This window comes from Trematosphaeria pertusa, assembly GCF_010094035.1.
Source record: "Trematosphaeria pertusa strain CBS 122368 unplaced genomic scaffold BU26scaffold_13, whole genome shotgun sequence".
NCBI lineage: Eukaryota > Fungi > Ascomycota > Dothideomycetes > Pleosporales > Trematosphaeriaceae > Trematosphaeria > Trematosphaeria pertusa.
In genome coordinates, this window is record NW_022987224.1 from 506,009 (window position 1) to 524,677 (window position 18,669).

At 34.6% G+C, this 18,669-nt stretch overlaps 3 protein-coding genes across 3 annotated transcripts; 1 reads left to right on the forward strand and 2 right to left on the reverse strand.

Moving 5' to 3' along the window:
* Window positions 1–12,908: 12,908 nt before the first annotated feature.
* On the reverse strand, window positions 12,909–13,974 carry BU26DRAFT_553647 (uncharacterized protein; the record flags this gene model as incomplete). Its single annotated transcript, XM_033832224.1, has 4 exons — window positions 12,909–13,037; window positions 13,089–13,204; window positions 13,258–13,392; window positions 13,588–13,974. The coding sequence occupies 3 exons, from the start codon at window positions 13,972–13,974 to the stop codon at window positions 13,178–13,180; spliced, it is 549 nt and encodes a 182-aa protein (XP_033680129.1). The 3' UTR covers window positions 12,909–13,037; window positions 13,089–13,177.
* A 140-nt stretch (window positions 13,975–14,114) lies between these two features.
* On the forward strand, window positions 14,115–17,098 carry BU26DRAFT_542488 (uncharacterized protein). Its single transcript, XM_033831649.1, has 7 exons — window positions 14,115–14,933; window positions 14,986–15,491; window positions 15,542–15,769; window positions 15,819–15,955; window positions 16,006–16,411; window positions 16,492–16,657; window positions 16,731–17,098. The coding sequence occupies exons 1-7, from the start codon at window positions 14,225–14,227 to the stop codon at window positions 16,937–16,939; spliced, it is 2,361 nt and encodes a 786-aa protein (XP_033680130.1). The 5' UTR covers window positions 14,115–14,224; the 3' UTR covers window positions 16,940–17,098.
* An 18-nt stretch (window positions 17,099–17,116) lies between these two features.
* BU26DRAFT_542489 (COX6A-domain-containing protein) lies at window positions 17,117–17,958 on the reverse strand. The gene is made up of 4 exons (XM_033831650.1): window positions 17,713–17,958; window positions 17,616–17,640; window positions 17,282–17,441; window positions 17,117–17,223 (listed from the first exon to the last, which is right to left on the reverse strand). Exons 1-4 carry the CDS (start codon window positions 17,882–17,884, stop codon window positions 17,176–17,178), a joined length of 405 nt encoding a protein of 134 aa, XP_033680131.1. The 5' UTR covers window positions 17,885–17,958; the 3' UTR covers window positions 17,117–17,175.
* Between the last annotated feature and the right edge of the window lie 711 nt (window positions 17,959–18,669).

Genomic DNA, 18,669 nt, shown 5'->3' on the forward strand with positions numbered 1-18,669 from the left:
ACTAAATTATTATAGCTATGCTATAAAGAGGTACTTATACTCTTAATAGACTTAAAAGTACCTTAATTATACTAGACTATATAATTCTAGGTATAAAGACTTCTATTCTCTACTAGGCGCTAGTAGATTATAGCGTAGAAGCTAACTTTATATTATAATCTCTTACTTAAAAGATAAGACTATCTATTAAGCTAAAACTAGGTCTAGCCTTCTAAAACTTAAATAGAGAGAAGCTTAAGGTTCTAGGCTATACTACTAGTTAATATTAGGTAGTTAATAGTATAGAATAAATAAGATAGAGTTAAGATAGCTTTATAGTAGGCGTAATAGAAAAGTTTAATCTTATACTAGGTATACTATAGCTAAGAACTTAGAACTCTAATTTAAACTTTATTAGGTTAACTCTATAGTTTATACGTAAAAAGCTCTATGCCTAAATTAACCTAGAGGCTCTATAATAAGTAGCGCGTAGCGTACTCTACTTTAACTCTTATAGTTTTATACTATTTATCTAGAAATAAGACTAGAAAAAGAAGAATAACTCTAAACTAAGACTAGAGTACTTCTCTAAGTATTTAGACATCTTTTCTACTAATAATTTAGCTCTTCTTTCTAAGTATAGTCTTTATAAGCTTATAATAGATCTTATACTAGATAAATAACTATCTTATAGATCTCTCTATAGTCTTTTAGCTAAGAAGGCTAAGGTTCTAAGAGATTACCTTAAGATAAATCTTAAGAGAGAATAGATCTAGAAATCTATATTAAAAGCTAAAGCCTCTATTCTCTTTATTAAGAAAGTAAATAGAACTCTCTAGCTATATATAGACTATTAGAGTCTAAACGTAGTTACTCTAAAGAACTACTACTCTCTTCTACTAATCTAGAAAAGTCTAGACTACCTTAGAGAAGCTAAAATCTTCTTAAAATTAGACTTATAAAACGCGTACTACTATATATAGATTTAATAAAGTAATAAATAGAAAACTACGTTTTAAATACGCTATAGATACTTTAAATATGTAGTAATACTCTTTAGCTTTACTAATACCTCTATAGTCTTTTAAAGCTATATTAATTTAGCCTTATCTAACTTACTTAATATTTATTATATTATCTATTTAGATAATATTTTTATTTACTTTTAGATAGAGAAGAAGTATATTAAATATATTAAACTAGTACTAGAATAACTCTAATAGTACTAGCTCTATATAAAACTATCTAAATATAAATTCTATACCTAATATATATCTTATCTAGAATTTATTATATTCTCTAAAAGTATATATATAGAGAAGAACTAGGTTTAGACTATTTAAGGCTAGCTAATACTAAAATTAGTTTATAAAGTCTAAATCTTTATTAGCTTTATAAATTACTACTAGTAGTTTATTAAAGAGTTCTCTTAAATTACCGCTTCTTTTAATCTAGTTACCTAAGGCTTAGATCTAGCTAAAGAGAGGTATTAATAAAGAAAAGAGAAATTATAGAATATTAAGCTAAGCTAAAAGACTAAGGCTATATTTAAGAAACTAAAAGAAAAGTTTATAAAGAGCTCTCTTCTAGTATACTTTAGCCTAGACTAGCCTATCTAAGTAGAGACTAATGTCTCTAGATACGTAATCTTAGATATTCTAAGCTAGACTAGAATTAACCTCTAGAGAAAGAAATAGTAGTACCTAGTCGCGTTCTTTTCTAGAAAGATAACCTTTACTAAGTAGAATTATAATACCTATAATAGTAAACTACTTATAATTATAGAGACCTTTAAGTATTAGAGGTATTATCTAGAAGAGATACTCTATAAAGTATAGCTTCTTACTAATTACGCTAATCTATAAGAATTTATAACTACTAAGACTCTATCTAGACGCTAGATATAGTAGGCTAAATAGCTTATAGCCTTTAACTTTAAGATTACGTATTAACTAGATAGATTAAATCTAGTAGATAGACCTTCTAGAAGGCTAGATTATAAATTCTAAGATTCTAAAGAAGAAGGTACTCTAAGTAGCTAGCTAGAGTTATCTCTATAGAGAGCTACTATATAAGCTTAACCTACTCTATAAAGAGAGTATAAAGATAGAGAATACTAGGCTTAGTCTACTCTAGAATAGCCTAGACTATTATTAAGTAGTAGTTACTCTATAGAGTTAGACTCTAGAAAGAGCTATAACTATAGAACCTATAGAAAGTACTAGAAATCTAATAAACCTCTTAGTAAAGTTAATTACTAAGAGGATAGTAGATAACGCGTAGGCTAAGAGAGTTAAATTAGAGTAGTTAAGACTTACCTAATAAAAGGTACTCTAGGTACTACGCTAGATAAAAGTATAAGAGAAGTTATTACTATTTAAGAATAGACTTTATGTCTCTAAGAGAGCTAGGCTTTAGATACTAGAAGCTTACTATAATAACCTATTAGTAGGCTATTTTAGGTTTAGTAGAACTCTTAACCTTATCTAACGTAAATTCTAGTAGCTAAAGGTCTAAAAATATATTAAGAACTATATAAGTACCTATTAGACTTACTAAAGAGCTAAAACTTCTAGATATACCTAATATAGTTTACTTTAACCTCTATCTATCTCTAATAAACTATAGTAAGATATTTCTATAGATATAATTACTAAACTACCTCTAAGTATATATAATAAATAAGCTTTTAATAGTATTCTAGTAGTTATAGATAGATTCTCTAAAATAGTATACTATATACTAGTTAAGAGAAATCTAGACGCTCTAGAGCTAGCTAAGATTTTTATAAGAGAGATTATCTAACTCTATAGCTCTCTAAAATTAATTATATTAGATTAGAGTAGTATATTTATATTAGTATACTAGAGTACGTTTATCTAAGTTCTAGGTATAAAAAGGCTACTCTCTACTACCTTTTACCTATAAATAGATAGCTAAACTAAATAGTAGAATTAAACTCTAGAGTAGTACCTTTAAATATATTATAACTTTAAATAAGATAACTAGGCCTAGTAGTTATTAGAAGTAGAGTATACCTATAATAACTTAGTCTACTAGTTAACTTAAAGAGCTTCTTTTAAAGTAGTATATAGATAGACTCTATCTACTACTATCTAGATAGATGTAAAGCTAAAGAGAGGTAACTTTATAAAGGTATTAGATTATAGTACTAGACTATACTAAATTATCTAAAAAGTACGCGCTTAACTAGAAAAGACCTAAGTCTAGTAAGTATAATACTATAATATAAAATATAAGCTAAAGTAATATAAAATTAGCTAACTAGTATATCTAAATACCTAGAATATAATAATAGAACGCCTAAAGAAGAAACTTAATAATAAATTTCTTAGACCTTACTAGATTATATATAAACACGGTACCTAAGCGTATAGACTTAACCTTCTAGATACTTTTAATATTTATCTAACCTTCTATATTAGCCTTCTAGAGCTAGCTCTCTTAAATTAGATTCTTCTAAGAGAATAACTAGTCTCTAGGTAAATACTACTCTAAATAGAGAACGTAGCGTACCTAGTAGACTATATTATAGAAAGAAAAAGAGTAGATAACTAGTAGCTATATAGAATATACTAGAAAGAATAGAATAAGTTAGTAGATAAGTAGTATCTAGTAGAAAATATATTTAAAGAGGTTCTAAATAAATTCTACTAAGAATTAGAACTAATAGAATAAAAGACTTATAGTTAAGCTTCTAAAAAGAAAAGATAAAATTAATATAGCTAAATAGTATAGAACTAGAGAAATCTTAGCTAATTTAGACTAGACTAAACTAGATAAAAAGTAGTAAAGCTCTAAGAGGCTAGATAAGTCTATATAAGTTAGACTAAATTTAACGTTAAATTCTAATATTTTAAAAAAAATTCTTTTAAAAAAATATTTTTACTAAGTTATAATTTTCTAAAATATTAGTAAATTCTAGAAATAATTCTTATTCTAAAAACTACTCTAGACTAGGCTAGATTAGGCTAAATCTACCTAGAGCTTCTCTAAAAACGCTAAAAATATAAGAACTAGGTATACTATAGCTAAGGCTCTATAATAATACCTAATTTAAGAAAAAGAAACTTCTATCTACCTAACTAAGGCCTCTTAACTCTAGATTACCTCTAAGAGGCCTAGATCTACTAAACCTACTTGTCTAGATACTTCTTATTCTAGTCTAGCTACTTAGTATTCTAGCTCTAAATAAAGTTATTTTATAAACTCTATTTCTTTCTTATTATAGCTAGAACGTGCTAGATAAGAAAGTTAACGTATTCTTAAAGAAGAGTAACCTTAGCCTAGAAAGCTAAGATTCTCTCTAGGCTAGAGGTAGTCTAGATTAGGTTAGAATAGCCTAGATTAATATAGAGTAGATACTTACCTAGTAAATCTATTTTAGTAGAGTAGCTAGAGACAAGTTCTTAAGTAGCTTTACTAGACTAGCTAAGTAACTCTTCTTCTCTTTCTCTATTAGACTAAGAACGCTAGTATTAATAAAATAAGATAAGTCTAAGTATAGTAGAGTTAAAGAATTATAGGTAAGCTTATTCTTAGTAAGTCTAGCCTAGATTAGCCTAGATCTCTTTAGGTTATATCTAGCTATACTTACTTAAAATACTTATTTATAATCTACTCTAGTTTAGCCTTAAAGCTAGCCTAGATAGTAGGCTTAAGAGATTTAAGGTTAAGAACTCTAGTTACATAGTTTATTAGTAAAACTTACTCTAATAAGAGAATTAGTAGCTTAGTAACTTTCTTAAAAACCTAGAAGACCTAGATTAGCCTAGATTAGGCTAGAGATACCTAGACTATATACCTAGTAGTAATCTCTACCTCTCTTAAAGTAGTTACTATACTTAAGTAGAAGATTAGTCTTATCTCTATTAATCTACTCTAATAAGATATAGACCTTATAGCTTTATAGGCTTACGTTCTTCTTAATAAAGAATTAGTATATAGGTACTACGTTCTACTTATTATAAGCTATTCTCTTAACTAAGACTAAGGCTTACTTTTATAAGAGGAGGTAAGAGGTATGCTTTAGGCTAGAATCTTTAGTAATAAAGAGGTAGAGGCAATAATACTATAAATCGCAAGTCGCGGTAGTAATTTTAATAAATAAAGTAATAACTATAAGAAGCTATAAAGAGTAAGCTTCTTCTAGTTATATATATATACCTTCTTAGCTAGATTAGATACTAAGACCTAGCTCTTGTAGATTAGCTCTAATTCGCCTAGCTCTATCTAATCTACCTAATCTATGTTACGTAACTCTAATTATTTCTATAACTCTATATATAATCTCTTATTCTATAACTCTAGGCTTAGCCTACTATTTTCTCTATTCTAGCTAGTTAACTCTATTTCTAATTCTATAATTATAATATCTACCTCTTCTTCTAAAGCGTTATCTTAAAGCTCTATTCTATTTCTAGATATAGTATTTTATTATTCTATATTATTTCTATATAAGAGTAGCGCTACCTATAGTTCTATAGTATTATACTCTTTCTTCTCTTTTTATTCTTACTATACTATCTACGCGTACTAAGTCTTTAATAGTTTACTATTATTATTATACTAACCTTATTCTACGCATTAGCGCTAATATATCTAATAACTCTTATAGCGTCTACTATTTCTACAACCTATATTACGTTATAGAGGTATTCTCTAGTTACTATTTAGAGTATATTATAAAGAGTTAGTCTTATAACAAGGTGTTAGACCTAAAAAAGATAGAGAAGCTAGATTAGTTATTAGCTAATCTACGCTTTTAGTAGTCTAAGGCTAGTCTTAAGGTAGAGCGTTTTACTAAGTTATAGTAGTCTACTAAGGCGCGTAGTAACTATTTCTAGAAGTAGTTAGATCTAGTATAGCGTTATTATAACGCGCTACTTTTAATAGATCTAGCTAATATTAAGAAGTTAAAGTAGCTAGAGTAGAAGATATAGTAATTCTTATAGCTATAACCTTCTATTTCTTTAGTTAATTCTCTTTAGTTATTTAACTAGAGTTGTCTAGAGAATCTAGAGTTCTAGTCTCTAGGTTTTAGAGGTAGTAGCGCTAATAAAACTTCTTAAGTTTCTTAGAGTAGTTCTTAAGGTTCTCTAGTAGTTCTTAGGTGTCTTCTTCTAGTAGGTATCTCTTCTACCTAACCTAGTACTTCTACTAACCTTATATACGCTTTTTATCTAGTATTCTTTTAACCTTATAGTTCTAGTCTAGTTCTACCTTAGTTTACTTATTAAGTAATATATTATTAGGTACTAGCTTAAGTTTAGACTTATAGAATATAGAATGTATTCTTATTATTAGTAGTAGTCTTAGCCTAAAGCTAATAGGTCTAAGTTATTTATCTATTTTAAATAGTCTAATTTGTAGATAGTTAAGTTTCTTACTAGGTTATTTAGTGCGTAAGTTTTTTTGTAAAATAAAAACTTTACCTCTCTTCTTAAAGGTTAGTCTCTTAATTCTTTTCTTATTTACTTATTACGTTATTCTTTCTACTATCTTTTATAGTTTATTATAGATTATCCTTATTTAGCGTTTCTTTTTCTTTATCTTTAGAGAAATTATAGCTATATATATTAAGAATCTATATATTCTAGCCTTATAGCTATAATATACTTAATAGAGAGTTATCTCTATAGTTTCTTACTTTGCTATGTTGTATACTAGTTACGCTATAGGTAGTAGCTTAACCTAGTTATCTTATTTCTAGTTAACGTAGTTTCTTAGGTATTCTTCTAGAATTTAGTTTATTTATTCTATTTAGCTATTAGTCTATAGGTAGAAGCTAGTTAACATTTAATTACTTATTTCTATTTAGTTAAGTAGCGCGTTCTAGAACTTAGATGTAAATAGCTTATCTCTATCTATAGTAACTCGTTCTAGTATTCTATATTAGCTAAATAATTATTAGCTTACCTTATAAGCTAGTTCTTTAGCTTTAAGAGTTTTACTAGTTACGTAAAAGTATACGTACTTAGTAAATTAATCTATAATTACTAGAATAGTATTATACTTTCTTTATAACGCAAGTTTAATTAACCTAGGTAATTTTATAATAAAGTTTATAGTAACGTGCTACTATAGTACTATAGGTAGTTCTAGAGGTTATAGTAGTCTATATAGTTAGTATCTAACTACCTTATTCTATTAGTACTCTATGTATTCTCGTATTACCTCTATAGTTTTTTTCTTTATTATAAGAAATTAGTATTCTTATTATAGCCTTTTAAGAGTACGTTTAATTTCTTAGTATCTATGCGTTATTGTGCTATAGAATTTCTAGAGAAATTCTATTTATAGCACCTCTAGTACTTTCTATTATTCTTAACTATTAGGTAGCTCTAGCCTATTATTCTATTAGTCTCTAATTTCTATAATCTAGCTAACCTATAGTCTATTATATTCTAGAGTTCTATCTAGTCTTGTATAGAGTATAGCCTTATATTTCTTTTTTATAGTACTCGTATAGTTAATTCTATAGCTAAGTACGTTTACAGCTCTATTTTTAGTACTCTTCTAGTATTAGATTGTAAAGTTTAGTGTAGCTAGCGTTTCTACCTATCTAACCTATTATTAATTTAGCGTTTTCGTTATTATAAACGCTATAAGATTTTTATAGTCTAATACTACGTTAATAGAGTACTTAGCGCCTTCTAAGTATATTCTCTATTCTTTTATAGCTGCTATAATAGCTATAAGCTCTTTATTATATACGTTATAGTTAAGTTCTAGTACTAAGAACTTTCTTAAGTAAAAGAAGTATAGCTAGTATTTACTATCTTCTCTAGGTTAGCTAAGGTATACTTCTAGAGCTTAGTCTAACGTATCTATTTTAACCTATATTAGTTTATTCTTATTAAACGTTTATAGTAGTAGTATAGTAGTAAACATTTATTTTAGCGTTTTAAACGCTTGTTACTATAGGTCTTTCTACCTAAACTCTTAGTCTTTTTTAGTAATCTCTATAAGTAGAGTAGTAATTTATAAATACTCTTAGATAAACTTTTAGTAGTAGTTTGTAAATCTTAAGAAGAATTATACTTCTTTTACTATCTAGAGTATAGGCTAGTCTAGAACCGCCTAGACCTTGTCTATTTCTATCTAAATTCCCTCTTAGATTAGGTAGAATTCTAAGTAGCTAGTTTCTATACAATAGAACTTACTTTTATTAGAAGCTATTAGAAGTCTATACTTTTTAAACTTCTATAGTATTCTTTACACGTAGTTCTTATATTCTTCTAATTCTTTCTTTAAGTATATAAGTACATTATCTAGGTAGGCTGTAGTAAACCTTTCTAGGTATTTATATAGAGCTGCGTTAATTATACTTTAGAATATTACTAGTGCGTTAGTAAGTCTAAATAGCATAACTAGGTATTTATATAGACCTTCTCTTATTCTAAAGGCTATTTTCTATTTATAGCCTTTCTTAATCTATATTTAGTAGTACTCTTCTTAGATATTAAACTTTGTAAACTACTATACTCCTGCAAGCTAGTCTATAAGTTCTAAGATTATAAGTAGTAGATATTAATTCTTTTAAGTTACTTAGTTAAGCTATTAGTAGTTAATATATAACCTTAACTATCTATTCTTTTTTAGTATAAATAGTATTAGTAAGGCTATTAGGCTTTAGCTTTCTTAAATATACTCTTTTTATAGAAGTCTCTTTAGATACCTTTAGAGTTTCTCTCTTTACTTATAGCTAAGTAGGTATATTAGCTCTAGTTTTAGCGTAGCTTTATCTTCTATAGGTATCTTATAATTCTATAGTTTATGTTTAGGTAGAACGCTGTTATTCTGTCTATTAAATAATAACGCGAACTTTTTATAGTCTTTCTTAACCTTCTAAGGTAGTTACTCTATATTAGGTTATAGCTTTTATATCTATACAACGCTAACGTCTTAAGGTTATTTCTTTACTTATTTTGTTAAACTTACGAATAATATTCTTCTAATCTTTACCTCTAGCTTTTAGTAAGCTCTTAAGTAGTATCTTGCTCTAGCCTTCTATACTACTCTAGGCCTTTCTTAGAGTTCTAACCTAATCTAACTAATATTAGAATTATATCTTTATAGCTAGTCTAGTTCTAGAAGTACGTCTATATTTTCTAGTTCTATAATATTATAGAATTATCATTTCTATATTCTCTAGATATCTAATACTTATACCTTAGTTTCTAAGTAAATCTATTCTTAGCTAAAGATAGGTAGCTAGTTATCTATAAGTTATACTTAGTATAGTTATTATTTTTCTTAAAATAGTATATTCTATAGTTTTACTAGGCTAGTAAAAATATACGTTTTTACTACTCTACTATCTATATAGGCTGTAAGCCTCTTACTTTCTAATATAGCTTTTACACGTAGCGTTCTAGGTTTTAGAGTAATAATCTTACCTATAGTCTAAATAGGGCCTTCTTAGGCTAGACCTCTACCTTAGAGGCCTGCTAGTTTTTTAACTTTAAAGAGGTAGTTAGTACTAGTTCCTATTTCTTTTCTACTATATATACTAGGCATCTTTCTAGTAAGTATATAGTCTAGTGTAGTTTTATATATTTACTCTTAGCTCTTTCTCTATAGTACGAGTATTTCTATTCTAGAAAGTACTATCTATAGTTAAGCGTGTAGTAATTAGAGTATTAGGCTCTCTATTCTATAGTCTAGTATTATTTCTAGTAGTATTAGTATTCTATAGCGTATTAATTTTATAGTTTAGCGTAGTGTTCTTTGCTATAGACCTTCTCTACTAGTTCTAGCGTTACTATTCTACTAGTTTCTTTCTTAGAGCGTAGGTTTATATACGTAGCTACTTAAATTTTCTCGCTATCTAGTTCTTAGGTACTAATAGCTATTTTAACTACAGCCTTTTCTTCTTCGCTATAGATTACTAAAGAGTAGATCTAGTAGATATAGTTATACTCTAGATAGTTGCCTTCGCATAGCTAGTATAGCTTCTACTATAGGCGTACCTTAATTTTCTAATTATATAGAAATAGTCTAGAAGGTTTTTTTCTCTAGAATAGTTTAGTTAGATATACCTTATAGAATAGGTTCTAATACTTACCTCTTTCTATATACCTTAGTTACTACTACTTAGCTTTTCTAGCTCTAGAGTAGTTTATAGAAAACTCTTAGTATATTTTCTAGATATATAAATATACTTTCTTATCTATAAGATATTCTACTAATCTAGCTACTTTCTTAAGAGCGTCTAACGTCTTCTATAATTCTTTATTAGTAAATAGAATATTCTAATATACGTACTAGTAGCTCTATATGTTATAGGTTTCTACGTATATCTAGTACTATTAGGTGTTAATATATTATTAGATAGTTTCTAGAGTAAGGTATTCTATATACGTAGAGTACTTTAGTATAATAGCCTTAACCTTAGTTAGATACTATTCTAAGTTAATCTTATCTTTCTAGTATATTATATAGCTATTATTATAGTATGCTATCTATATAAGGCTGTTATAGTTTACTTAGATTATTCTAACTATTTTCTTTTTCTTTAGGTATTCTTGCGCGAAGTGTCTCTTTTCTTTATAGACTAGGTATAGTTCTTTCTTAAAGTACTATGCTTTTTTCTTATTTTGTAGAGTTTATTTTCCCTTCTATAGAGTCTTAACCTAGTCTAGGTTTATAGAATTTCTCTAGAATATAGTCTATAGTTATCTAGTTCTAACTATTAATAGTATAGAGTAGTCTCTACTCTATTAATATTCTAGGTTTTATTTATACTACTAGTTATTAATTTTTACTACTATCTCTATAGTATTACTTAGATTTTCTAGTTGTTTAGCGTGCGTAATATTATTCTTAACTAATTTCTTTAGCCTCTTATAGAAGAGTTCTGCTAGCGTAAGGTTATTCTAGTCTAGGTAAGCGCTTAGCTACCTAAATATTACTACGTACTAGAATGCTAATCTAGTTTATTATAGTCTAAATAGCTTTTCTTAGGTTACTTTATATATATTAACTTTTCTAAATATTTCTCTAAGGTACTTTGTAAACCTAGTCTAGCTTTTAAAGATTTTATCTATAGACTATTATATTCTCTTTATATTACTCTTATTTTCTAGCTAGTCTAATATATAGAGTTTAGCCTACGTAAAGGCTTCTTCTTTTATATTTATTATAGCTTCTAGAATTTTATCTTTATTCTATAGAAACACTATAGTATTATATTATAGGTAGAGCTCTATAGCTACTAGAAATACGTTAAGGTTCTCTCTCTTACTATTAAAGCGTCTAGGTAGAGTAATCTTAGCCTAGGCCTAGCGCTTTACCGTAGCTAGCTCTTCTACCTATTAAACGCTTATCTTCTAGAGTACTATAATAACTTATTAGAGTTCTATAATCTACTTTTCTATAGTTAGCTTCTAAGCTTAGACCTTTCTAGATTAGGTTCTAACTATTAATATAGTTATTCTACTCTTTAACGTTAGATAGTTATTTTATTATAAGCTATTCTCTTAACTAAGACTAAGGCTTACTTTTATAAGAGAAGGTAAGAGGTATACTTTAGGCTAGAATCTTTAGTAATAAAGAGGTAGAGGTAATAATACTATAAATTACAAGTTATAGTAGTAATTTTAATAAATAAAGTAATAACTATAAGAAGCTATAAAGAGTAAGCTTCTTCTAGTTATATATATATACCTTCTTAGCTAGATTAGATACTAAGACCTAGCTCTTATAGATTAGCTCTAATTCGCCTAGCTCTATCTAATCTACCTAATCTACGTTACGTAACTCTAATTATTTCTATAACTCTATACGTAATCTCTTATTCTATAACTCTAGGCTTAGCCTACCGTTTTCTCTATTCTAGCTAGTTAACTCTATTTCTAATTCTATAATTATAATACTACTTATCTAAGAATATAGTAGTTAAGATCTTATTAAAGTAGATTATATAACTATTAGCTAAGTACCTTACGCGCGTATACGTGTTATCTAGATAGATCTTATAATAATTAGCTAGATCTATAGTAGACGTAGCTAGAGAGAGCTAGAAAGCTTTAGAGAGAGCTAGATTAGAATTAAGAAGACTAGATAGAGCTGTAGAGAGTAAGAGTAGATATTAATAAGAATAAAGTAAAGTTAAAAAACTATAAAAGAGTTAAATTAGTCTAGACTAGCCTAGATTAGGCTTACCTAAATCTTAGCTAAAGTTTAGAAAAACTTACTAATTAGTAAAAGAAGAAAGAAAAGAAGAAGAATAAAGTAGAAAAATTTAGCTAAAATTTTAGATTTTTATATCTCTAAACTCTAATGCTAGCTAAATTACTAGGTATATAAACTACCTTAGTAAGTATATAGACTATCTAAAAGAAGAATTTTTTATACTTTAACTTAGACTAAGTCTTTCTAAGAAGAGACTTTCTATTATAAGTAGTACCTAAGCTACTTTAATAAGGTCTAGACTAGACTAGATTAGCCTAGCGCTATATTAGCTTAGTTTAAATAGAGCTAGATTAGCTTAGTATAGTATTAGCTTACTTTATCTACTTTTCTTAGATATAGTTATAATTCTCTACCTAGAAAGAAGAGTAGAGAATTATATTATAGAATACTCTAGAATTAACTACTTTTTATTTATATATTCTACTATTACTCTATTACTACTAGCTTAGTCTAAAGAATTATACGTAGATTCTTCTTTTATAGTAAACTAGATTTTTTCTTAAAAGTTAGTTAAATACGTATAGCTTTTTAATTACGTAATATATCTTAGTATAACTTTAATATAAGGTATAATATACTATAGAGAATATATATATATATAATTTTATAGAAAAATATTAAGGTTTTACTTAGTTATTTAAGAATAACTTATTAATTCTTAGACTTAGTATTTTTAGAGCTTTTACTTATATAGAGCTTTTGCTTATAAAGTACGTTATTAGAGAATTTTATCTTAATGCTAAGAATAACAAGTTTATAGTAGAGAGAAGAGTAATTAGAAGTATTATAGGTCTAGAGAAGATTTTAGAGAGAAGTAGCAAGATAATTAATAACGTTAACTATAGAGATTAGCGAAAAGCTAAGAGTAATAGCGAAGTCGATTATCTTACTCTTTAGAAACTCGCCGTATTTGTTGCCTAGCATAAGCTTCTTAATAATACGCGCAGTAGTAATGTTGTAGTACGAGAACTTAAGACAACTAAGCACAGCTTGCTTTAGCATCTAGCTGTGCACAAGTTCGTTTCAGCTCGGTTCGTAGAGGTGCTTCGTTTTGCATACCAAGGTCTCGTTCCGAATATCCTGCATAGCTTTAAATTCGTCTTTCAATTCTTCGTGCGTCTTGCCATTCGATGTCTTTGCCACGTAGTCCTCCAAGTCGTCAAGGTTACCGTTAGAGTCCTGTTTCACTTTAGTCTGGCGAACTGTTAGCAACGAGACTGCGAGAAGCGTTCTAAGGAGTTGTACCTCAATGCCTAGCGGAATAACGCCTTTCGAGCGCCAAGCCAGCGCTTAAATCGCCTTGTACAATGTTTTCACGTCCTGTGGGACGTCTATGCTTAATGTCGCCGTCTTCAAGACCACCGGCTTCTTCGCGATTTAAAGATGGACCATGCGGCGGGTTGGGCTGCGCGACCGCTTCGAAGTTGTTGATTCATGGGCCGACTCAACCTCTGTGCCCTCGTCTGTCTGCTCCTCGGATACGCTGGGCATCAGTACAGGCGCTGGCTGTCGCTTTTGATTCGGCGGATCGATCTCGGAGAGCGCAGCGCGTCGTCGTTTCGGTCGTGCCAAAGATGTGCATGTGGAGAGAGGTGGAGAGGGGAGGTAAGCGTCGGGTGCAGGGCGCCTTCGAGGCTTCTGCAAATACTCAGCAGGGATTTCGGGGTTCGGCGGCGGCTCCAAATCGCCGCCCACAGCGTGGACGACGGCCAGCCATGTGTTTGTGCAGTCCATAGGCGCAACGATTGTGGAGGGAGTCCTTATTGTGACGTGCATCCTTGAGTTGTTGCGGCAGCCGGTTGCCGGGCCAGCCCAGCCTCCAGCCTCGAACCTAGCCACGCCAAGGGCTGAGCCACTCCAGGGCCCGTGCACAGCTTCCGAACCTCATCACCTCTTGCAAATCAACATCGCAACACCCAAAGCAATGCAACACCGCAGCGCATGTGTCATAACCAGAACGTCAGAGCAGCCCGAATAGTCTTTCTGGAGACCGCAGGTTGGCAATTTGGCGGCCCGCCTGTTCAACATGTCACCGACCAGATACCTCACGCCCGCGAAGATCAGTCTACTTGTCCTCGTCAAACTCCACTGCGATTCCGAGGCTTCTCCCTCGCCCGCTACAATACCCGTCCTGTCCTTCATCCTCTCTCATTGCATCCCGCCTGCCGCATCGTGCGCCCGTGCGCAGCAGCCGGAAGGGCACCACGACACCTCTTTCTCTATTCAAACATTTAAGAATGTCCTCCAAGACCATACCTCAAGCAGGTTGCCCGGCCGAACGCTTCTATATGTCTTTTTGAGGCGTATGTGGGAGATGAACTCGTTGGACGCGCTACATAACCTATTCGACAGTCTCGGGGAACTCTTAGTACGGTCCAGAGAATATCCGGCTCCCGAGGAACCTCGAGACCGTATTTATCTCTCTCGGACTTCGCCACTTGGAATATTCGTCAGACGAGCACGCGTGGAGTTTACCAGACTGCCGTTCGATGACATTATGAAGCTTTGGTCCGCATTCATCCGGTATCGAGCGCCGACGGCGCAGTGGATGATGAGACTTGCTGGACTTGCTGTATCGGGAGTGGATATCGTGGCCACCGACATGGGGTTGAGCACCACAGACGATCTCTATGAGGTCGTATATGGCCACCCCGCAAAGGAGGAGGATGAGGGACAAGCTCTCAGCGTGGACGACCTTGAGCGCTTGCTAGATTTTCAGCTTGATCGGCTGCAACGTACGTTCCGTTTTCTACTCTCAGAAGTTTGTCCTCCGCTGATCACCACCAGGGTTTGGCTCTCGTGTTCCAGATGAGCTGAGGCAGCAGCTTCGACACATCCTCGAACATTCCGGAGTCGGCCTTGTCCAAGCTCATTTGGTGAGGTTCTTCGATGCTTGGAGGGCCGGCGACTATACATCGGCTTTTGATAACCTGCACCGATACTTTAATTACGCAATGCAGGCCCGAGAAAGGAACTATTATCAATACGCCCTTCTACACATGGCTATCCTGCAGGCGGATTTTGGTTGCTTCGGAGAGGCTATCGCTGCCATCAACGAAACAATCGCTACAGCCAGAGAAAATCAGGACATGCAATGTCTGAACTTCAGTCTCAGCTGGCTGAACCACGTAAGCAAAGCCTATCCGAAACAGATGAAGGGTGCAGGGTATATGGGTATGCTCGGGTCGAAGAGGGAGGGATTGGCCTTTTTGAAGGCGAAAGCCAGAGAGACGAAGATGTATAACCTCCTAGGCGCGACTTTGGTCAGCGAAGCCAAACTATACCTGTCTACGGTGAGGCTCACGTCAACCTAGACTGCATCGTTACTGATGACTACGCTCAGGGCGATTCCATTCCGCGCTCACTGGAACATTTATATCAGGCCTCCCACCTCAATGTCAGGGAGCACATAGGCAATCATGGTGCCGTTATGCTCTTTCAATCCGCGCTGTTCTCACGCTTGGGGATCACTCATCTTTCGGGTGCCTACTGTCAACTGCTCCTCGATTGCTGCCAGAATGGAAGTCCGCTAGATGAACGCATCAAGGCGACTGGTCGACACGCCTTCCTGGTAAGCATCATTCCCATGGACAATGGCTATCTCCTAACCAGAACCACAGGTCGCACAGACGGGGCGATATGACGATGCACTCCGTCTGCTAGAATCCCCCGGTACCTCGGCTCGTCGAACTTTGAAATTCCATCAGTATTTGTTTCTTTGTATGGGGCAAATAAGACTCAAGAGAGCCGTGCATCGGTAAGAATCAATGGCACTGTAGAAGCTTGCCTCCAGGCTAAAAGCTCCAGGATGGATTGGAATACGTGTGATGCCCTCGCTTCGTCGCTTTCGCCGGGTCCCTTGACCGATCCTGAGGTCTCCTACCTCCTTTCCGAAGCTCGGTTTGACTACCTCGTTGCACGCGGCCACTACTCAGAAGCGTTTAACTCCATAGACTCGCTCTGCACGTCGTTAAGAGCGCAAGGAGCGGACATCATACAACGTCTTTCCACGCTCATCTCCAAAGCAGACCTCTTTAGAAAGATTGGAAAGCCTGAGCGGGGCTTCAGCGTTGCTTTGCGTGCCGCCAACGTGGCCTTCAAGGCGCGGTTGATGCCATGTCTGTGGTCGGCCGTAGGGATACTGGCGAACATCTTAAATGCCGTGGGCGAATGCGAGGCAGCGACGAGGTTGTTGCACGCCGTCATCCCTCAGGTCCGTTCAACCACATCCCACCCCCAGCAACGGGTGTCTATTTCAATCTCCATTGGCGACAAAATGCTAACGCTCAGCAGTCCCTCGAACACGGCGATTACTTCATTACTGGCACGCTGTATTCCCACATCGGCGACTCTTACGTTGGACTCGCTGGCCGAGATATTCCTTCGACTTCCCAGGGCTCCAGACGCCGAGTGGCTAATATAGGCCGCGCAGAGCTGTACATTGACAGGGCTCGAGAATGTATGTGATGTCATTCGTTTTGCAATGCGCTGATCCTCGTTGTTCCCTATAATATGGGCTAACTGTGGTCCAGGCTTCAAGAAGGTCGAGAATCTCGACGGCGAGTGCGAACAGCTGATGAAGAAGGCGATTATCGCCAAGTTGAGGGGCAATGACAGGCTGGCTGAGGAATGGGCGCAGAACCACAATCGAGTGTGGGACCAGGGCATGGGTCGAATCACAGACGGCGACATGCGGAGACGAAGCGTGTCTACGCTCTTAGACCACGGAAGCGGCGGCTAGAGCGTCTCCAGGAGCAATTATTCTGCTTACCCGCAAGGAGGTTTCAAGCCAACGTGCCTCATAATCACACAAGAGAAGAAGCGCGCACCCTTACCCATGTCGAGTGGGGCGGCTCAAGAGTAGTGGTACATAAGAGAACTGGAATTGCTAGTAGCTGATCTGTGCCCGCCTGCGCTTCTACTATGTACAATGCCTTGCTGCCAATGCGTGCTGCCGAACGGGACAGGACGCGCAGGCTACTCGTCCTTCTTGTGGTAATTGACCTTGTCGTTCCAGAAGAGCGTCTGGCCATGCTGTGTCAGCAAGAGAGATTCAATCAACACAGAGGGAACAGTAACATGCCTTGTCGCCGTCGCCCCAGAAGAAGTTCTTGGTTCGGATGTTCTGGTAGGAGTACTCAGGCTTCTCCTCGATTGGGACATCGTGTGCCTTGTGCTCCCAGTGAGCATCCCACCTCAGCTTCGCATTGACGCCGGCGACGAGGAGGCAGGGCACGGCTACGCTGTGGTCTCGTCAGCATGGGGTGTCCGGGATCCGGCATCCGGCATCTCGGCAGAACAAGCAGGCGGGCCGCCAGGCTCTGTTGCGAGCATCCACAGGGCGTCTCGTAGGCTCGTAGCTGAATTGTACAGACGGTGCGTAGACGGTGCGGGGAGCTGGGAGACGAGCAGCTTACAAGAGGGTGAGCTTGCGCCAGAATTCTGCAGCCGGCAGTCAGCATGGGGCCCTCACGGCAGGCAATCGGCCACGCAGCAGCCGGTCCCGGCACTTACCACCGCTCTCTGCGGCGTGCTCCTGGATGCGGGCACGCTCGCGGTTGAACTCGTTGTCTTCGGCGCCGGCAAACTGCTTCGGGGACTCGGAGCTGTACATGCGGCGGCGGAGGGGCGCGCGGGCGAGCCGCAGACGCGGGCTAGCGCGGACGAGAGCACGCTGGGCAAACATTGCGGCAGCAGCGGGGGGAATGGAGCGGAGACGGGGTGCAATTGGGGGTTGTGGGAGCGCTCGGGGCGGTGATGGGCGGTGATGGGCGGCGATGGTTCGACGAGGTTGAGGCTTGACGGAAGCGAGCTCGCGGGCTGCATCAGGTGATGCGGGCGCTTGGCGAGTTTGCGCTGTTTGCCGCGCGCCGCTTACCGCCAACGTGACATCGTGTCGCCCTCGATATAGAAACTTAAGAATAAAACGCGAATATTTTTAGATAGAAGACTAGAAAGCTAGTTATATATATTAGGCGAAATTTTCTATATTATATAACGTACTTTAGAAGCGAACTAACTATATAAGCAAGCCGACTAACGTACTTTACAAGCGAACGTGTTACACAAGCAAACGTGTTACCTTCTCTTAGCAACGAAAATTAACGAAAATTAACTCGTTTTTCTTAAATAACTAAGCGAAACCTTAATATTTTTCTATAAAAATTTATATATATATTCTCTATAGTATATTACACCTTATAGTAAAGTTACATTAAGATATATTACGTAATTAAAAAGCTATACGTATTTAAGTAACTTTTAAGAAAAAATCTAGTTTTCTTCTAGTAAGTACTATTATATCTCTATAATAATATATAAAACTTATAGTATATAGTATTTATAACGTAATAAAGGTTTCTAGAAAACTTCTATACTACTAGCTCTTCTAGGTATAGCGTAATAAGAGATAGAAGTTAGAAAAATATCTTCTTTAGAGTTTTCTCTTCTAACTATATATATATTAGTTAA